Genomic DNA, 22,101 nt, shown 5'->3' with positions numbered 1-22,101 from the left:
ACTTGTTAATTTTATTTCTTAATAGGGACACCATGTATAAATTACAAGCAGGAAGTTTCCTAATTCATCCTGCTTGCAATAGCCATATACTGAAACACAATCATTACTAAAATTAAACACAAAAAAAAGGATGTAGAAAACCTTTCTTTTTCAAGTCTGGCTTCTATAGAAAGTGCCTAGGAAGCTCTTGCAGTTTTGTATAAAGGCTTGCTGTGTGGCTTCCTTTTGCACAGAGCCATGTCAGTGTCTGGGACCACACAGCTCTTGATCCCTAAGATACCACATCTGCCATCACACAAGAGTAGCCCAGCTGAAGGCACCAAGCCTGACACTAACTATAGGGAGTACCAGCAACCCTCAAAATACCAGGATCAAACCATCTGCACGTCCACCAGCTGCATCCCCTTTGAAAAAGGCTTGAGGGATTCTGCCCGGCAACTCTTGTTTTGCGGGCTGTGCACTAATCAGAAAAAATCTGTTAATTTATGACGGAGTTTGCAAATAAATACACTGAGGGCTCACACAGGTAAAGCTTGGGCTGCACTGACCCCTCTGACGGTGCATTGACAGTGAAGGCTGGTCATCGTCTTCACCATTCAAATCCGAAGTGCTATCATTCCTAGTCCAAGATGTTTTCAAACATTTGTTGTACACCATGCCTTCTAACTGGGGTGGTATTTGAAGAATGAACTAAGGCTAATATTGAAACATAGACAGTAAATTACTCCAGTTGACAAAGAAAATGACATATTTAAGTAGTGTGAAACTAAGCAAAAGGGAGAAAGCTTGTAGCGAAAAAAGATTCATCTTCTAGGTACTAAGAGGAGAATCAATTAATAAATATGGACACAGGGAACGTCCCTAAGAAGTGAAGCAATGTAGGAGAGCAAAGCCTTTTAAAATATTAAATGCAGTACAGTAATTTCTGCACTGTCATATCAGTGGAAGAAAATGAAGAGTGGTAAAGGGCCTGCATGATTTATTAATATAACTCTACATGTTTCGGCGGGACACTGTGAGGAGCCTTACCTCCAGAAGTGGCATGTATGCTTGCTGGGGTTCAGGCCTTTCTGACAAGTGGATAACTTGCCTGTTTCTGTTATGATAAGCTGGAAAATGTTCTCCACAATGTCAAGAACTGCGAAAAAGGCTTTTTAGATCAGACAGACAGCATGCCACCCACTCAATATAATTTATTTAATTTTTCTTTTGCCACAGAATGCAGTAGATAACAACTGTTGTGTATCATCTATTTCTTCTGAATTCAGTTGCTCACCAATTTAGAAACGGAAGACAGGCTTTCATGTGACGCTGTTCAACATTGAAAAAAAGTTAGCTGCATTTGTGTATGGAACAAAAAAAATATTACAGAACTATATTACAAAGGACCTAAAAGAAAAAGGTGAAAGAAGTGTCTCAAGACAAATGGCTAAAGTCAACACTTATTGAAATAAGTATCTATTATTCAGCTAACAGCCAATAAAAAAGCCCACACTTATCAATCACGATCTGAACTTTTAGATGACATATTGTTTTGGATTTTAGATGTCCTTTATTCTCTACCTCTCAAGGAATGTCTTTGTCTTTCTAAGGTTTCTAACCACGGAATACTGTCATGGACCTCAATGCATAGCCCAGCAAGATGCAGGAAAACAATGTGCAATATACACTTAGCCAAACACCCTCCACTAATTCTGTACTCCAGGAAATATTCAGTTTGCTGTCCTTGGGTAATATGGAAAACATCTCTCAGCAGAATAGTGTTTGTGCTAAAACGCTGCCAAAAACCCCTCACTAGCAGTATTTCTACAGGATGATGAGGGCCCTCAGCTCCAGGGAAATGGAGGAGAACTGATGACATTAGAACCTTGCAGCACTATAATCACAAAATGCTCGTGCATGCCAAACACCTTAATGTATCCTTTATCCATTTCCTATATTATAGACCAATTATATTCTTGCATGTGTTATTTATTTAGAGCAATAATGATGCGAGCTTGCTAGCACGACCTATTGCAAGGTAGTAAACTGACTGTCCCATATTTTCATTTTTACCCATGCAGACACCCATACTCTGAACTCATCTCTGCAGTTCTCAGTGCTGTTAGACTCTGTAAATTCGCCTTTCAGACTCAAATAAGACTTCTCACAGGGCATAACAGCACTCAATCTGAGCACGAATGATAAAAAGTGACAGTATATGAAATACAGCAGTAGTACTTTCAGTTATTCTGAAGTTTACCAGCCGAATGAGGTATATATGAATGAGGTATATCTCACACACAATATTTCTAGGGAAGGTATCTATGTATTTGTATTGCACCTAGCAAGTAACAGAGACTATTTAAAAGCCAGGCCCTTTCCATTAATTAAAAAAAAAAAAAAATGCAGCAGTGTAACATAAAATGACTGAAATTGCAGAATATGCCATCATGCCCATCCCACTTATCTCAAAACACACACATTGACTTGGAAAGGGAGGCAGTTTCTCAGCTAAGGTTCAAAATTGTACCAATCTTTATGATTCATCAGTGAGGTATCAGATCTCTTATGGGTTAATTTACACTTCTGATCGCATGGAAAACAAAATCTAGTGTTTTAAGACACTACTAGTCTGAATGAAAAATGATTATATTATTATTCTACCAATTAAAGGATATAATCAGAATTAAAAATAGAATAATCTGCCTTAGCTGCAGAAAGTTTTAACTGCTGCAATATATAGATACCTCCCAAACAGTATTATTCATAAAATGAGAAAGATCTAGAAACTGTTTTTGTTGCTTCACAGGCACAAGTTAGTTATTAGGCAGTTCAGAGCTAAGAGATCCTGACCTGGAAAAGGGTTTGTGTGCCTGAAAGCTTTCCTATTTTCCCAGCTACATCAGTTGGTCTAATAAAAGATGAGACAAGATTTGTGGGAAGAGGTAACATTTGTCTATTTGGGACAACACACCACAATATTACTGAGAAACAAATGTTCCTGAGCCCAGCTGAAAAAAAGGACTACCTAAAACTAAAAATGATCCTTCCTAATTAATAACCTGCGTTACAGTACATATCACAAAAGGCATGTGAGCTGAAAAATCAAGGGAGCGGACACACTGAAGCAGGGAAATAAACAGGAATACATCTTGCCAAGGACACTCACTTCTTCATTCATCCATGGCCCTTCCCACGTTTTAAGATCTTTCATAATACATTAGTGAAACGGTTCAGCTTTGGTGGGTGCCAGACGCAGGAACTACTGGCTGCTGTACACAGTCTGAAGAACAGCAACACGAGTAGGATTTTGCCTTCATCCTCTTTTCTACAATTGAATTAAGCATTTGAAGAATTACTGAAAAATCTACTTATGCTCAAAACCGAACCAAAAGACTTTGTCATGGTAAAGTGATTACAAGGCCAAGATAAAAGGTAACCAATCATTCATCTGTCAATCATACATGGAAGTACTCCCACACGATGACACGCGGAACCTCATTCACAGCTCCAAGATCAAACCTTCAATAAACCTTCACTAAAGACTCAGAAATTCAATTTAGAAACAGAAATGCAAACATATATTGCTTCCTCTTTTGCCTTTGGGATAAAAGTGTCTTGGAAGAAAAATGGAGCCTTCAGAACACACCACGAACTACAAATAAAAAGCAAGTACCAGATGCAGAGTAGAGAGAATATGAAGAGAACATAATGAAATACAGATGCACAGGATGGTTACTGAGACCTTTTGAAGGGATTACTGAAATTAATGCACTATGCTTGCAACACAGTTCCATCAAAAGCAAGTGTCAAGAAGGACTTGGGGGTACTGGTGGATGAAAAGCTGGACATGAGCCGGCAATGTGCACTCACAGCCCAGAAGGCCGTAACAGTATCCTGGGCTGCACCCAAAGCAGCGTGGCCAGCAGGGCGATGGAGGGGATTCTGCCCCTCTGCTCCGCTCGGGTGAGACCCCACCTGCAGTGCTGCATCCAGCTCTGGAGCCCTCAGCACAGATAAGACACGGAGCTGCTGGAGAGGGTCCAGAGGAGGGCCAGAAAAATGATCAGAGGGCTGGAACCCCTCTGCTATGAAGACGGGCCGAGAGAGTTGGGCTTGCAGCCTGGAGAAGAGAAGGTTCCGGGGAGACCTTACTGCAGCCTGCCAGGACTTAAAGGGGGCTTATAAGAAAGATGGGGACAGACTTTAGCAGGGCCTGTTGCGAGAAGACAAGGGGTAATGGTTTTAAACTAAAAGAGGGCAGATTTAGACTAGATATAAGGAAGAAATTTTTCAAATGAGGGAGGTGAAACCCTGGCACAGGTTGCCCGGAGAGGTGGTAGATGCCCCATCCCAGGTCAGGCTGGACGGGGCTCTGAGCAACCTGCTCTAGTTGAAGATGTCCCTGCTCATTGCAGGGGGGTTGGACTAGATGACCTTTAAAGGTCCCTTCCAACCCAAACTATTCTAAGATTCTAAGATTCTATGAAAATAGCAGACAATACAAGACTGTGTTGATGACTTTGGGCAAGTCTATCCCACAGACGCACACACCCCATCTAACTCCACATGATTTAACCCCAGTTAACTGGGAGTGCAATGAAGTGCAAAGCTGAGCTTGTTGTGCCTGAGCTCGTGATACAGGGCTTTGGTCTAGCTTCTCAAGCATGACATGACATTGATCCAGACACAGCATTTTCAGACCGCAATTAGTATCTACACACAGTGTGACAACATACAAATTAAGACTAAAAGGAGGTTGGATGGGTCTGTAACATATTCTGTTGTATGGTAGAGATCTGGCTTTTGTTACTTAATTCTTAGGTAGCAGGAACTGTGCCAGCCAAAACAAGTAATTGTATTATGTATTTTCCAGAAGTCGAGTTGCTATATATTCAAATTCACTCTCTATACAAAATCACAGCTTATACAAATAAAAAAATTATATAAAGTCTATACATATTAGCTATACAAATTATACAGTTTATTATCTAAATTATTTCTCCTCTAGCTAGTGATGCTTTACTCTCAATTTTGCTCAGTGTACACTGGTGTAATTCAGATTTCCAGCAATGAAAATGAGAAAAGACTTTGAGCAGGTCATTAATGTCATATACAACTCTTTATTTGGCTACGCATTTGGAGAACACAGAATTATTTGTGGCCAGATTTCATCCTTTGTGGTAGTCTGCTGAACACAAATAAGTTACAGGGGGAGGGTGTTAGACTTTGCCTTACGCCATCAGGATTCCAAGCAGCAACTTCTTGCTCTCCATAAAAAAATGGATCAACATTCACATAACAAACTTCTATTCCTCGTTTCCTTTTTATGACCTTTAATACATGTGACTTTGCTAGGACTGCAGTGCAAAGAGAATGAAATCAGTATCTAATGTGCTGAGCCAGAATTTTCACAAAACAATAAAAATTATATATTCTTTTCTTCCCTTTGTATTACAAGATGTGTGACGCCCCTGTTAGTAAAACCTGTGATGGAGTTAATAAAATGAAATCGGTAGCAGCATGACTACTGCCAAAGGCAAAGTACAGCTGCTGGATGCATCCTCCACCCACTTTGCAAATTGTGTTCTAAAAAAAATCAATAATGTTTATTATTAGGTGAAATCCACCTTTTTTTAAAACTCCATTATCATTCACTTCAGATGTTCCCCATATGCTTGTCCAGTCTGACTTCAGGTGTTCTCCAGCATAGGAACTGCTTCTAACAGGGATTAAACAACTCATTTTTGGGTTTCATGTAGTTGGCTGCTCGAGTGTGTAAAAAGTAAAGAGAGAGCTCTGAAACATTAACTTTTGAGCCACAGACGCTTGAAACTATTATAAAACACAGACCCAACAAATGAAGTGTTTGAATAAAACACACAGTATATCAATAAAGGACTGACTCTGTGTATTTATGAAAATAATATTGGTTTGAATTCTGTTATTTCATGCCATAGCAACAAATACATTGAAACCTCACACTGTATATTGCTACTAAAGCTCAACTCACCTAGGGCTATACACCAGAAATGGTTCACACTATGCTTCAGTAAAGTGGTACCTTTTGTTCTTGGGAGGTGTAGCGTTAGCTGTTATTTTCCTGGTCCTAGATACAGCAAGAATTTAATCACATGAGTTAATGAGTGATTTCATATGGATTATATCTGAGGTAGAGAGAGGCACAGAATTTAACTCCTTCATGAACTGTAGATTTGCACCACAATCCTGTAAACCTTTTCAGCTTATCTTAATTTTAAACCGCGGTTAATGATACATTAATTCATAGTTCATACAGCTAGAAAGGACTGCTATGATCATTGTGCCTGACCTCCTACATCTGAAAAAAAGTTTATGGAACTTCTAATTTTAAATACTCTGATACACAAACGGAGATTCCAAATACGTTATTCAATGGGTTTCAGAGTAAACCCTGAGAAACGACCACCCAAAGAGTCTATAATAATGAGATGATGGATTCTAACACATCTTTGAATCCTACTGCTTCTACCCAATTCTGGAAGCAAAAAACTAGAGGGAAATTTTGCCAATATTGATGTTTAAATCTCTCTATATTTTTGCATAATTTTTTGCCTTTATTGGTGGAATATCTTGTTTCTGAAAGCTCTATATCTAATTCCAAAGAGTTAATCTAAGATGGCTTGATGCATTTGAGCACAGAAGTTAAATGACAAGGTTATAACTTTGCAGAGCATCATATTTATTTGTTTCAATCAACATCAATTACTTGTCACGATTAATAAGAACCAGTGCATATCATTGGTAATAATTTATGGTTAACATTAATACTTTGGGGTATGAAATATTGCAAGCTGTAACAACTATATGATGCCAAACCAAAATAAATATAACGGCGAGACATTTCTAGACATGTAATTTATCTATAAGAAAAAAGGCTGTCAAGGAAGCCTAAATAAAAAAGCACCTCTAGAAAACCGGCTAAAGCTGCAACTATTCCACATATAATTTTTCAATAAGATTAATTATCTCAAGAAAAAGACATCCACTGCAGAATGTTAATTAATTCACAACAAATTAAACTCAGTTCACCTAACCAACAGTAATATGATGCAAACCATAGTTCAGAATAACTGTAGAAACTTATTTTTCATCTCCTACGTCAAGAGCTGAGATAGACCACCCTATATTCGGCTATGCAACTCAATCATTTTTGAATATATAATAACTTCAGATGAGTGAATTATTCAAAAAAGAATGTTCTGCATTGCTACTTCTGAAAGCCTCATATATCACTGTCATTTGAAATTCTATTAGTTACACTATCACGTAAAATATGTTTCTTGAGTCTTGTATGAGATGACTTACGACAAAAATTTATATGAATTTTTTCTGGCTTATTCACCTTCAGCATTAAAAATCAAGCATGACTTCAGTGAAATCATTATTACATGACGGCAAAGCTGGTAAGTCTCATAACATGCATATTTTTTATAATGATACACATGTACATGCACATTATTCTCAAGTGTATGCTCACACTCGTATTCAGTATGATTAAAATTTTAACTTTACAAATATTTCAGGATTTATAGAAACTTGTTTTTTCCTGAATTGATTGCAGGCAGCTTCATAATGTGCATGCGTATTTTGATCTGGACTAGCATAAGGGGAAACAGAAAATATAATTTCTGACAACACAACCAGAACTTTATCTCCACAGAAATACGAGGCTGGTGAGGGTGCTTTCTTCTGGTCACTGCAGCTGACAATACTAAATCTGTCTTAGAAAAATATGCATTGAAGTACTTTAATACTGCCTGATATTTTAAACAGTCTGATCTCTTTACAGAGTCCTTCCAGTATAACCCAAATCCCCTACGAGAGGCATCCTTTGTGGGAAACTTGGACTGAGTATCTATCTCCACACATACTGAAAACTGTTAATTGAAACCCAAATAGGTTTTAAATCACTTGATTCTTGAACGCAGGACTGCATCAAGTCTCCTTAGATTGTTCTGTGATGGTTTAATTTAGTTAGCTTTTTGGAATACTGTAGAAGAAAGAATTGAGCCAAGACTTGGTTTTCTTCTCAGTTTTTCCAAGGTAATATGTTCCTCGCATATTTTATTTATTCAAACTGATTGCTAAAGAGAAAACTGGCAAATGCAGAAAAAAATACCACCTTGTTTTGAAGGAATACACTTCTACATATGGTGATATTTACAAAAATGTGCATAAGCTGATTCAAGTGAAACATTATGTGCAAAGAAATGGGTAAAAAGAGTTGTTGAGAAAGTGTTTTCTAAAATCACAGTCTACATAAAAGGTCCAGGTTCTGAGCACAAAACTGAACTGAAGATGCCCTGAAATGATGAGGATACAAAAGAAAATCAAGGCATACAATGGGACAATTTTGAAGTAAAGACTACAGTCTCAATATCTCTTTTTCTTCTCCAGAGAATCTGACTCACTCAGGGAGCAGTAAGAAAGCAGATGCTGGATGTTCCTCTGCTGTTTACTTACAAATGACATGAGGAGATGAAAAGACCATGTGGAGCTGGAGAAAGGACAAGCAATGAGATAAACGGCCTGTGGGTCTGAAGAAATGCAAAGAGAAACGGAAAAGAAAACTGGGCTGGGGGAAGCAGATGGGTAAACCAGCAAGCATGCAAGATGGAAGAAGGAAGACAAAAAGATAGGCCTAAAAATATCAGGATAGGAAAAAAGAGACGTAATAAAAAGACAGAACAAGTTCAGAACAAAACAGAACTGAGTCCCTTAAGGGGCTGAAAATGAAGAGAATCAGATCAAAAGAGAACAGGCAGCAGGGAGGGAAAGCAGTAAGCAGATCTGCAGCGTGTGGGCATGGTGGCTGGAAAACACAGGCTCTTGGGACCGATGAAGGAAATTTATGCAGGGCAGACTGGAATTTAGAGCCTTCCTCTTTTGGAAAATAGAAGACATGAGTGAAAAAGGCAAATGGTTTTCTCAGGAATCTGACAGTTCAGTAACTGAATACATGAACTTTCTGCCTTTCACTACCTTGCTTGCCATCATCGCTAATTGCTTGGTGAGGAAATGCCATGGAATGCAGTGGGTGTTTCTCCTGTGATAAGTCACCTTCTCTTCTCTGGGAGTCTCCCACGGTGATACCAAGATGCCTTTAATGGTACGTCTGGCTGCTAGACTGTCCAGGGAACATTTTATATTCTGCTGTTTGATTTTTTTTTCCAATAGTATTCAATTCCTTAGATAGTCTTTTATACAGTTGTTGTGAGAAAATGACTGTTCGTCTGTCTTGACTTATTTTTCTGCCTGTAGGTTGAGCTATGAACAGGTTTCCCAACTACTTTTGAAATCCATGTGGTTAAATGCTCTTGTACTGCAATCAAACCTTTATGACTCAGGCAGCCAAATGGCCAGGACTCCATCCCTTCAAACCATTCTCTAGAAACCCTGTTTAAACTCTTCAAATCATTTAAGCACTGCAATTTAGATTTCTCCCCTTCTTACATCAGTTCTGCACTGGAGTGTGAACTCCAGTATCTTCAATAAACTACACCTATGTTAAGACGGCATGAAAAGAAAATCTTGCCCATAGGAGTAAATTCTACACATATCACTAAATTTCATCTTCAGTTTTAAACTTTCTTTTTGGTCATGCCCTATTCATCTCCTTCCCAACTACTTTTGAAATCCATGTGGTTAAATGCTCTTGTACTGCAATCAAACCTTTATGACTCAGGCAGCCAAATGGCCAGGACTCCATCCCTTCAAACCATTCTCTAGAAACCCTGTTTCTCTTATCTCTATGATTTCTTTGCTGCTGCTGGTCCTGCTAACTGGCTTATATTGGTCCCCTTCTGTTCCACTAGCTTGTTACAAAACCGAGCAAAATACCACCTCTCTATGCAGTTTCCAACAATTGAGCTCACAGCTAGTTATCCACTCCTGCACTTCACATTAGCAAGCCATGATGCTGCTTGTAGTCAACTAGGCCTGCCTTCACTAATTTTCTCTTCTTGTACCATATTTCTCTATTAGTCTCTGTTGTGGCCATTTTATGATATTACAGTTCCTTTGATGGGGGTAACATGAAGGAGACTCTTGTAGCAAATAAAAGACCTCTTCATGATAAAGCGATTAAAAGGTCATGACAAGATAGCTATTCATGTAGTACAAGGGACTACTTCATGGTGATCTCAAAGCAGCTGTAACAAAGTGATGAATAACTCACACCAAACTCAGCTCTCCAGGAAACATCTAATCTGGTGCTATATTTGCAGACAATAAATAGAATTCAAAAGGTTAAATTTGTGCAGGTGGTTGACTGCCTCCACTGAAACATTAATTTATTGCCTAAGACCCCAGGCTAACAACCTTTCATGCTCAAATACCCAAAAAGACTTGTCCTTACTTAAAAGGAGCACAAAAATTGGATAATAAAGGAGCACATCTTAATATTTCTCTAAAAAGTGGACCCAATCATTTGATCTGTTAGGTCTGTCACATTATCGGTGTTCCTCAGAGCATGAGACCGAAGCCTGGTTTAAAGCATGATGTGCAACAAAGACAGCTTTGCAAAGAAGTGCTTAAAACATTTCTCTGGGACAGTTACATAAAGGTCTAGTCTTTGCCATCTACTTCAAGGTATTTCAACTCCATCTACGTATGTATTTTAAAAGACCTTTCATTCTATCTGTACCAAAGTAACTAACTCTCGTTTTGCAGGAATTCACTTATTCAACACTCCTCCTTTTAACACTGTTGAGAGATGCAAATGCCAGCAGATTTATCTGCTTTCCTGACTGACCTGTTGGCCTAGTCAGAGAAGAGACAGTCAGCCAATTTTTCTTTGATCAAGGAGCCAGGAATACAGCCAGTGCTGCTTCTGAGAAAGATGGGATGGGTTCCTCATGCATAATGTAGACAGGAGATACCTCTGCCACACAATGAGCTACAAGAGGAGAACTGTGAGACAGGACAGTTAAAACATTTGAAAACACACAGACCTTTTTTCTCTTTGGGCATTTGCTCTGGGACAAAGTTTTCAGTTACAGGATTATGTATTACTTCTTAAAAGCCAAAGCAGTGACAACCATCCCCATTTATATCCACTCAAATGGTTGCAATGGTGTTTGTACTGAAAGAAAGCTCTGTCTTAGCATTTTTTAAGCAATAACCTGGGTCAGGTTGACCCTCTTCCTTCAGGTTAAGTAATTCTATATTACTAGAAAGACACAGGCTTTCCATGATGGTTACTTGTCCCTGCTTCAATGAAGAAATAGCAAATTCCAGATTCCAGTAAGAAAGGAGCTAGCTTGATACTTCACTGCCTTATTTCCCTAGGGTTTTTTTGGTTTTTGGGGAATTGACTGGTAGACTCGTGGTGGTTTTGTTTGTTTTTTAAATCTATTTTAATCCTTTTCCTTTGTAGAATGTTCTTACCGCATCTTTTGTTCTATTTTAAAAATAGTGAACTTCTTTTGTTCTTGATGTTAAATATTTCCCAGAAAACTGTTTTCAGCTCTGACTGTAGTCACAGAACATAATCAGACCACTTGTTAAATTGCATCAGATACTAGCTTTCGTTAAGGAATGGCAAAACAGGTTTTTTGTTGGTTTTATTTAGTACTCTAACATAACATCACTATTAATGGTGTACATAGCAATGGCTACTGGCAACTTCTTCATTACTGTCACACATTTTCCTTCCATTACCTCCATGTAACACGGCTTTGGTTCCTCTTGTGTTAACATATCTGATAAAATGCAGTACAGTTTGCTTCCTGTTTGACACTGTCCTTTCCTGAGACATTTAAAAGGGCACTGGCAACTATGCCATTCATCATCTTCACCTACTGCCTTGTCAAAGCAGAGAAAGGCAACTTCAACTTGAAGAATGAATTCAGCAGAATAGAAAAACTGTCTATATTTTATTCATCTATGTTGGCTGGTACAGAACATACCATGTATGGGTCACAGACATTTCTGCATAACTAACAGTACAGATGGTATTGCTTGTATTAATATAGCTCCCCTGTGAATTAATTTTGTTGTGATGGTAGACCTTTCCTCTCTGTCTTTCAACATTTCATAATTTTTTTGCTCGTATTTACAGATTTCCCCATCTGTCAACTCACTACTTTCCCTATTTCCATCCAGAGACTTCAGTTCCAAGTATTTCATTAAACCTCTGTTCTGATAATCTGTGCAAACAAGATTTACAAGGTAGTGCATCATGCTTACAATGGCAGTTTCTAGGCATGTGAAAAATTACTTCAAGCTGTTGTGGGACACCTTTTACTGCAAGATGCAGCTCAGGTTGCTATCTAAAGTACAAAGCTGCATCAGTGATTACACTTTAAAAATATTTTTCTAATAATCTCTGAGTAAAAGCTGCAGTAAGTGTGCTCAAAATCTTTCACATCAGTCATCAGCTAAGCAAGTACCAATAACACTATGTATTTCCTCTTACATAGATGAGGCGTTTCCATGATCCAGCTTCACTACACCAAGTTAAGGATACGGCTGGAGGTGCTCTTTTAACACTACTACATGGGCTACAAGTCAATTTTCAAAACCTTCTGACAGGTCACTTGCACATTTTCTGAGCTTCTATTATGATCCCAAAATGTTTGTGAGAAAGCTAGTAAAAAGCTAGAAATGTTTGTGATTTCAGCTATGTGAAAAAAAAAATGTTCGATAAACAAACCAGATCTTTCTATGATTTATTTCATGGAACATTTTTTTGGCAATGTTTATCTAGTTAAGAACGCTTAATTTCAAATGTATTTATCACTGTACACACTGAGTTGAATGTGATTATGAATATGATCTTCAGAAGGACTTTTTTTTCTTTTGTGACCCTCTGCCCTAGTGAACAAAAACATTTTTTTTTAAAGCTCTGCCTATGAACTTCATGTAGGAACTATGACTTTTGGAAGAAACTTATATAAACAGAAATGTTAAGTTGCACAGAAACCCTCTTCCAACTCCATAATAATTAGAAAAGGAATATAGTTCAAGAAACAAGATAAGGTTCTGGTGGGGGTTGCTATAGCAAAGATTAACAAGCTCAACAGTCCCTCTTTGAGAGCTGAATTCAAATATGTTCATGAAACCCAACAGAAATGTTTCAGATTATATTCTGAAGCAAATAATCTAGATTCAGATTTTGGCAGATCATCTGACAGAGAAAAGTTGAAAGGAGAAGATTCTTGACAGCATAAATCCTCTGTTAGGGAAGCCTATCCTCACCTTAGACCTTTCAAATCTAGGTATTGATAAAAAGTTTACTGCCTGATCCTGTTAACCACTCCCACCTGCGATGTAAACGTATCTGAAAAGAGATGGCTACAGGAAACATATATCTCTGATTAAAATTTTTTTATTGATCTCTCTAAACTTTGGCTAGTTCATTAATGTGTGAGTTGTATCCAGAAACAAGAAAATAGTAAATTTAAATATGCACTATTATTAAGTTGACATATATGTTTACAGTAGTTCACATATATATGAAAAAAAAATAAAAGAAGTGACAACTGAAGATTTTCAGTTACTTGCATAATGAAACCCTAAGGAGTTATTTGTTCATGGAGATGAACTAAGTAGTCAGCAACCCATGTGGATAGGTTATAACTTCAACAGATTATTATATGTTGGAGCAATCTTGCAGGGATGACAATAATACCAGGGTTCTCTCATGGCCATATTTGACATAATTTTCAATTGTGCATTATCATTTTCTTGTGCAAAATCGTATGCGGGGAATAGAATTCTAAACTTTCTAAAGACTGATACATTTAGGTTTCAGGTGAAGTCAATGAGATGTCAATAAGTCAATGAGATGCATATGTCTAGCATGATTCTTAACGGTCACCTCTGATGCTTATCTGCACCTTTCGGCATCCATATACCTCTGTAAATCTGACATGTAAGCCCTTGGAAATTGTTACCTTTCCACATGTGCTAAAGCCATCATAATCAAAACACAAGAAAATCCAAGCGATTTTACATCAAATACCTGATGTAAGGTGCTTATAGTCCTCTCACATACTCAAGTGGAGCAAATTCCATAGTATAACCACTTATTTGACATTTAATTCATCCTCCTTGTAATTCAATGGGCAGAATTAAATGATTAAACCTAAAGTCATTACGTACATAATGAGTAAAAACAGATCAATCCTTTTTTTAATTTCAGTAGTGGGGGTTATAAAAATGTTTAAGCACCTTTAAAACTAGGAACTACCCAGTAAAATTCACATTTGTGTCCTTTTAAACATAATAATGGGACTTTAATCAAATTAAGCTTCTTAGATTTCCAAGTAAGCAGTGGCTATTTTTTTATAATCCACTGGCCAGATTTTCAGCTGCTGTACTGTTTTCTAATTCTCTGGATTCTATTGAGCTATGTCCATTTTGAACATCTAAATACTTTTTAAAAACATTTAATTTTGTCTTTTGTTTTAAAAATTGTAGTTTATTTGTCATAAGAGATACACAATAGGCCACATACTCGAGGGAGAACAACCATTTCTGTTTGATCTGTATCTTGATTACCAAGTTCCCTGAAAGCTTCTCTTCCCTTACAGAAATTTATCATCAATTTAGCAAAGTCATTACAGAATCTCTGTTACTAATAATGGTGCAGCAGTTTAAATGACTCTAACTCAACTCCCTTTAATTATTTTACTTATGAGATCTATACATTCAATATGGAAACCAAGATTAAAAAAAAAAAAAAACCAACACAGAAACATATATGATGATCCAGGCTTCTTTCAAAGATAAGAACCATGTGTCAGATTGATACAAGCAGCAAAGCTTTGTACGTGGCGAGGAGGAGGGACAGGATTCATAGCAAATCCACCCTCTCAGAGGGTGCAGATTTATTCTCAATCTGCTTCGGTGGCCTGAGATTGAGTAGAGTAACCAGTTAGCACTCTCTCAAAGACTGGATCTTCTCTGATTGAATTCAGTAACAACGTTTCGTGGTTCTCAGTGGTACAGAGCACAGCTATCCTCACGAACACAACAAGCCATTTCAGGCATCTCTTTCGAAAGGTAGACCCCAGCTTGCCATTAAACAAATAAACATTTCACAGAAGTCTGCAGAGTGACCTTACCACGCACCATTCCCATTCCAGCTAACATTAAATGAGCACAGACATATATGGATTACATGTGAATGCTTTGGGAATGAGGTTAAATGTGACCCTAAGAATTAGTACTTGTTAAGAAGTTGAGCATTCCTTCTTCCCTCTTTCAATATTAAAGAACTATAATCACTAAGAGCGGTGCGCCCTAGACGCACAGCTCTACTGACGTAATACAGGACACATACAGGTCTCTGTAGCCTACTGCTGGTTTATATAGGGGTGCAGGCTGTATGATTAATTGCATATTCATTTAGTGGATTAGGAATTTATAAGGGTCTATTAAGAACTTTATTCTTTATTAGATATATTGTCTTTTTTCTCAACTTTTTTTTTTTTTGCTCAAATTAGGTCAGTGGTACCTGGCAGCTAAGATACATATAACTAAACGCTGCTGAGTTCTTTCTGTTAGCAGACACTCCTCTATCAGTACTTAGGAAGCAGGTAAAGTTAGTCAGGCAGCTAATAATCAGCTTTGATAGAAGAAATTGTAGCACTTTCATCATCCATTCCAGTTATTAACTGATGGGGCTTCCTACAGAAGACTGCTTTCTTTACATATGTATTATTCTGGTAGAGCTGATCTAGCAGGACTCACACCCAGGAGCCTATCACTATTTTTATCTAGGAGAACCTGCATCTTCCAATATTCCCAAGCAGACCCTTTCAAATTTCCATTTGCATTTTTGGCATAGCTCCCACCTGAATGAATCTCTATTAGACCACCATTAGCTGTAAAATGTAACACTAAAATTCTCTAGTCTTCCCATTGCGGCCAATGTAGCTAATCTGACCACAGAGCTTCTCAAGCAATTACCCTTCTGGTGACTGTAACTCCGAAATACAAAGATGAGATAAAGACATTGTAATGCTTTGTACACCACCACTCTATCTAGCAAGGCTATCCATTTTATTCCATACTAATAACAACCCATTTACTACTTTAACACCTTCTCAAAGATTTTTATTACACAGCAAAATGTTGCATTATATTCCATAAATATATTTTAAGAAATAAAGTGGTTGGAGTGTAGAGTGCTCTGTCCACAGTGTTTTAGCAGTGTTACAAGTTAGCGTTAACTTTCTAACACTGATAGATGATTCCTTGTCTAATTAAATTAGCATGCAATTAATTCTGAGTACTAAATTGCTCTGTGCAAACTGACAAAAACACCCTTCTTTGAAAAAAAAAAAATTAAAAATGCCTGGAAAATTTGACATTCTTCAGTGGGCTTTTCACATACAACTTCATTTTACTTTAACTAAATATTTGCTAGCAATAAAAAATAAGAGCCAACTAAAACCAACTTATCATAATTCACTAATACAAATGTTCTATCATTATAGCAAACTACATCATTTTTCAATAGACACCAATAAGTTTAAGAACTGTTGTTATATTAGCTTTAAATTCAGTTTTTCATTTATATCTGAAGGCAAATAGTGCTTACTTCATGATCTTCTGAATTACTTTTGGCAATTTTTTTATCCCTCCTATTTACCTAATTTTCCCAATCATGATTTTTTTTTCCTCTATGCTGTATCAGACTTGGCTTAATATGCATTTCTCTAACATGCTATTGCAAGAAGAGAGCTCGGTGTAGTAAAGCAACTTGAATCTTACAGTCCTGTCTGCTAATCCAGAAGAGCTGATGAACATTCTGATCATACTTAATGCAACTTAAACAAGTTTTACAATCAATAGGAAAAGGGAATTTGTTAAGTCTCAAAGATGTGTGTAAATAGACTCTCTCTGTTATTGGATTATCCTCTGCACTGAAACAGAGTGAGTCGGGGATGGTAATACTAAGCAGTATGAGCTTAAGTATCCAAAATATCAATGCTTGATGTAAGAATGATAGAAAAATCTGAGAACCAGCCATAGTCTCACCTGAAGACAGCACGAGCTGACCCTAAAGCATACAGAAGATACTGGTTTAACCAGGTTACAACGTATCCAAGGGTGGAAACTCTACAAGCTTTCTAAGAAATTTATTTCAGGTTTTAATTATCTGTATAGTTAGAAAGGTTTCTCTTCATTCCAACCTAAATCTCCTTGGCTACAAGTTAATCCTATTACTTCCACCATAAGAGCCTATAAAAGAAAAAAGTTTATCATCTCACTATTCACAGGAACCTTGTACATATTTGAAGACACACATTCCCAGCCTTCTCTTGTTGAGGCTAAGGAAACCCAATTCTTTTTTAACCTAAATAATGTTTTCAAGACTTCACAAGTCCTACAAAAAACACATGCTTAAGCACTGGAGTGTGATACTTCCTTTTTTTTTTCCCCCTAACCAGCAGGACATTATTTTTGTGTGTTCAATATGTGACCTGCCCCATATCCCCATATCTTTTTCTACAATACTGCTGTCTATAATACACTGCCTATTATGTATTTGTTCACTGGATTTATTCCCAGCTAAGTGTAAGATCTTGCCTTTGTAACTACTGAATTATAATCCACATATTCAAATCACTTTTCCAATTTGTTCATATAGCTTTCAATTCTAACTTTGTCCCCAAGGCTGCCGGTAACAGAGTTTGATATAATCTATGAATTTAAATGAATCTACTTCCTGTTCTATTATCCAAATCATTAAGAAAAATGTTGAATATCACTGGTCTCTGGCCAGAGCCCTATGAACCATTAATTCATCTTTTTTGACAGTGAACCATTTATTTGCCAGAATTCACTCCAAGCACAAAACTGCAATCTGCTTTTACTATGATGGTCCCATTTAGACCATGTTTCCTCAGCTCCCTGACAGCAATGCCATGGCCACTCCCTATCTACTCACTAGGCTTTTTGTACAATTACAGAGAGAAATTAGACTGATTTGTTATGATTTGAACGTTACAGATGATTGTTGGCAGTTACCTACTGCCTTGTTAACTTCTAGGCACTTTCAAGCAGTTTAACTCCTCCCCAAAAACCAATCTTCCTCTGTTTCACCACCAAAATTCCCCAGAAACTCCTGTTTGCTCTCTTTTGGGGGAAGACCACTGTTTGCCCTCTTCAGTTTTATGCATCTTGTCTATCTTCTGTATGTCTTCACAGATGACAAAGAATCGCAATTGCACTACTTTAGTTACTTCCCTACAGCAATTTTTATCACGGCCAGGAGAGCAAATCTAGCCTTTTCTTTCGCTATCTTAAAACTAAGTTCTTACCCATTTGCTGTTGACCTTAAATGCGTTAAACGTCAGGTCACAGCTAACTTTGTTTTTGAACACTGGAGCAAAAGAGACAATCAACACTTTAACCTTGACTGTTATTAGCAGTTCCTTCTCTCTCTCTGAGATACAGATTGACTTTTTTCCTCATTTTTCCTTTCATTATTGTTGAAGTACTTTCTAATGACTCTACCTTTCACTCAGTCACCCCAGGGGGACTTCCCAGATGCTAGGTCCAGTACGTCCTGCCATGCCATATTTACACACTGACAAAAAACCCAAGTGAACCACGACTCCCTTGTTGTTCCTCCTACTCTCTGGTACTTCCAACGTGCACTGTGGGAGAGCCGGCCGTGGTGCCAGGCAGGGAGGTGGGGTGCTCTCCTAAACATCCTTTACACTGCCCAGAGGACCACCCTCTGTGGTGCAATTCATGCACAGCTTTCACATCCCTGTCTATAGTATTTGACTGATTTTCTCTACTTGCTCCCATTATTCTATTTCTGTACAAAGTTTGGCATAACATTATTTGTTTCTTTCTTTGGGTCATATATTTTCTCCAGATTCCCAGCAAGGCCCATGCAAGAACAAAGAAAGGAGATGCTATATGAAAACTGGATGCAGGCTGTTTTCTAGCTACTGTTCCAATAAAGTGCAAAGAAAAGAACAAGGGGAGAAGAAGAATCAGCTATTGCTCCACAACTATAGGCCAGTCAGGCAGCTTATAGGTTTTATATGCAGCTGTGTTGCACCTACTGTGGCTCAGTTAAGCACCCATGCATCAAGATGCAGCTGGAAATTAAATATTTAACTGCACATGTGGTCAAGTTTTTTAATTTCAGCTGGAACCCTATGTGAATACAGGATGCATTTTCAGTATCATTTAAGAGCCAGACGTAAAATTGAACCCAGGATTGTAAAGTGGAGCATAGGCAAAATTTAGGCTGCAACCCAATATTGCAGCCCTGGGGGAAGAAGAAACACTGTAAGAAACTCAGTTACTGACTACTCCTAGAGCTGTCCTTTTTACATTAAAATTCTTCACACAGAGGGGAGGGAAAAAAAAAAAAATCACAGTTTTGAAACAGGTGCTAAATTGCTCTGCTATCACACATAAAATACAGCTGATACCTCCAACAGCTGAACTCTTTGCTCCTCTCTATGGAACATCCTCAGACTACTATTCACTGCACCTTCAACACGCCATGCCCCAGCAATCGCTGCTGCCCTTTCAAACGCTGCCCAGGGCGGCGGCGACCGGGGTGCCGCACCCGCCGGCTGCCGCAAGCACGCCGGTGTCCAGGAAGGGGTGTTTTCTGCCTGCTCCAGCCCACACGCTCTCCCCTAAGATCTGAAGATGCACTGCTCCGGAGACCTGCCCACCCCGGAGACTGCCCACACACCCCACGGGGCGAGGACCTCAAGGGCTGCTGCTGTGGTTCACAGCCAGCTGCAGCAAGAGGCAGAGTGTCCAGCAGGGTCCTCAGCTCAGCTGCAGACCGTGGGCAGAAGCGCTCGTGCGATGAATACTCTGGGCACCAGGGATGCGGTTCAGATATGCCTCCTCCAGCCCGTTTCGAATTTAGCTCTCCCTGCATTCAAAGCCAGCCTCAGGAGAGCTTCCTGAGTCACTTCGGGGGCAGTTCGAAGATCCAAGTAATTCTAAAATGGACTCATAGGGACATTTTTCTGTGCAAATTTACTTTCAAGCCAGGCAACCAGTAATACTAAATGGGAAGACTTTGTATTAATAAATAACTAAATCTTGTTTTGTCAGTCCTTAGCAGAGAAAAAAATCAGTCTGTTTTTGAAGAGGTATTTTTTGGCATAATGAATAACACATTATTGTATCTCACCGTTAAGTAAACACAGACAACCTCAATATGTCAATGCTTTGTGCAGCTCTGGCCCTCATAGCTCTGCTTTTGAGGTTTTTTTCTACTGATTTTAAAGTATGGCAACTAATGGGAAAAAAAAAAATCACAGGACTTTTTAGATAGAGATATTCTGTCTTGTATAAAATGTAATGAAGTCAGATTAAAATACATATAACCTTGGGGTTATACAGCCTGAGTTCTTCTAAATGTGCTGTGCTCTGATAATACCTGACATTTAGAGAAATATCTCCCACAGTTATGCAACACAGTTGATACATTTCTAGAATTAAATCCACCTAAAAGTATGAAGTTTTGTACAAAGGGGTGAAAGTGGAAAAAGAACAGGAAAAGGTCTATGGGTTTGCCCATATTTGTGGTGTTTTTTTTAATTGTACATTGAGACAAGAAATAATCTGCACCTGATTTCAAATTAAAAGACCCTTCAAACTTAAAAAAGTAAAGCAAAGCAGGCATGTTGACTACTTATTTTTCATTATTAGGAACAACTCCATTTCAAAACAATATTTTACAAAGGTGTAGAAGTTGCTTTGTGTAGTATTTGCCTGCAGCTACAGTTTGCTGGTACCTCTTGAAACATTGCTTTACATGCTTAGGGCTGGCAGACCTTGAACATTAATATTTTCATTGACCTTTTTTCAGTACAGGGGCCTTGAACCACAGTGCACTGGATTTGCTTTTCCTTATTATTGAAGGCTTCAAGAAAACCAGTTCTGCCATTCTGAGAACGAATATAGGAAACTCTTGCTGAAGTGGAGGAGGAGGACAGCCCACAGCACGTAGCAGCAGCAAGAGACTTCTCAAAGCGCCAGCAGCAGCACTGGCTCCTCGGGGTTAGCTGAACCCGTGTTAAAAGCCTGCACATGTCTGCGAGCCTGTGGCTCTGAGCCTAACAAAATGAGATTCCAGATTTGCCTGGAATCAGGCAGGTTGGGGTAAGAATCTCATCTTTTTTACCACGGAGGAAAGAAGGAAACGTATTTATGAATCCTCTTCTCAGGGAAAGGACAATGCGGAGAGAGGAGGGCTCCCTACATACATACACTCGTATCATCACATATTCTGCAGTCCTTCAGCGGACGCAATCTGCTACAAACTGTTTGACTACTTGTACCGAAATGATTTAACTTGGTTTTAAAAGCCTCCATTTTATTTTGGCACATCTGAAAATAATGATATAAACAAACAGTTATAAAAAAAAGAAAAATGGGAAACCTGAATATATGTATATATATTTAATGTTCCATCTTCTAAGAGTGAAACATTAGTAGCTGCAGAGAAACTGAAATTGAAACTCTATCTTTGATGACACCATACTCGTTACACCAAGCATTACATAAAACAGCCTCTGCATATTCTTATGATCTTAGGAAATCAAAGGGAAAGATGTAAAATTGCCATAGGTACTCACTGTAATAAAGGATTTACTCCATTTTGCACAAGATGAATGAAACATGCAAAAAATTCAAACGACATTCTGTGTCTTAAAGTATTACCGTAATAACCCTGCCTATGATGCTTGTTTGCCTTTGTCGTGAGCTAAAATATCTTAAACGCAATAATGAATTCCTGGAAGGAGAGAATTACACAATTTTACTAAGAGCCTAGGCTCAGGTTTGGCCTGACTCTCCCCTGCAGCAGGGATGGGGAAAAGCAGTAGCATATACCTGACACATCCTATGTTTTTTGTATACACACACACACATATGCATATATAAACTGAGTCCGAGTACAAACCAGATATACTCCTTTACACATACCCACAACTGCACATAACTTCCTGTGAAAGTCTTTTCAATGGCACATCTGGGATTAAAATGAAAACTGGGTTAACGCTGTTCTGAGAAAAGTCTGCCTCCTATGTCTTCTGTCAGCTGCCCAAATAGCCCTTTTTTGTTCAA

At 38.3% G+C, this 22,101-nt stretch overlaps 1 protein-coding gene across 1 annotated transcript in view; it reads right to left on the bottom strand.

Moving 5' to 3' along the window:
* LOC104620952 (inactive dipeptidyl peptidase 10-like) overlaps positions 1–19,903 on the bottom strand; it is an 81,636-nt gene extending 61,733 nt beyond the window's left edge. Inside the window, 1 exon segment of the mRNA XM_010287318.1 lies at positions 19,499–19,903. Coding sequence (XP_010285620.1) covers positions 19,499–19,903 — 405 coding nt within the window.
* Positions 19,904–22,101: the final 2,198 nt, after the last annotated feature.

This window comes from Phaethon lepturus, unplaced genomic scaffold (assembly GCF_000687285.1).
Source record: "Phaethon lepturus isolate BGI_N335 unplaced genomic scaffold, ASM68728v1 scaffold7320, whole genome shotgun sequence".
In the NCBI taxonomy this organism is placed as follows: Eukaryota; Metazoa; Chordata; class Aves; order Phaethontiformes; family Phaethontidae; genus Phaethon; species Phaethon lepturus.
Note: the sequence above shows the minus strand (reverse complement) of the source record. Positions and strands in the feature narration are given on the sequence as shown.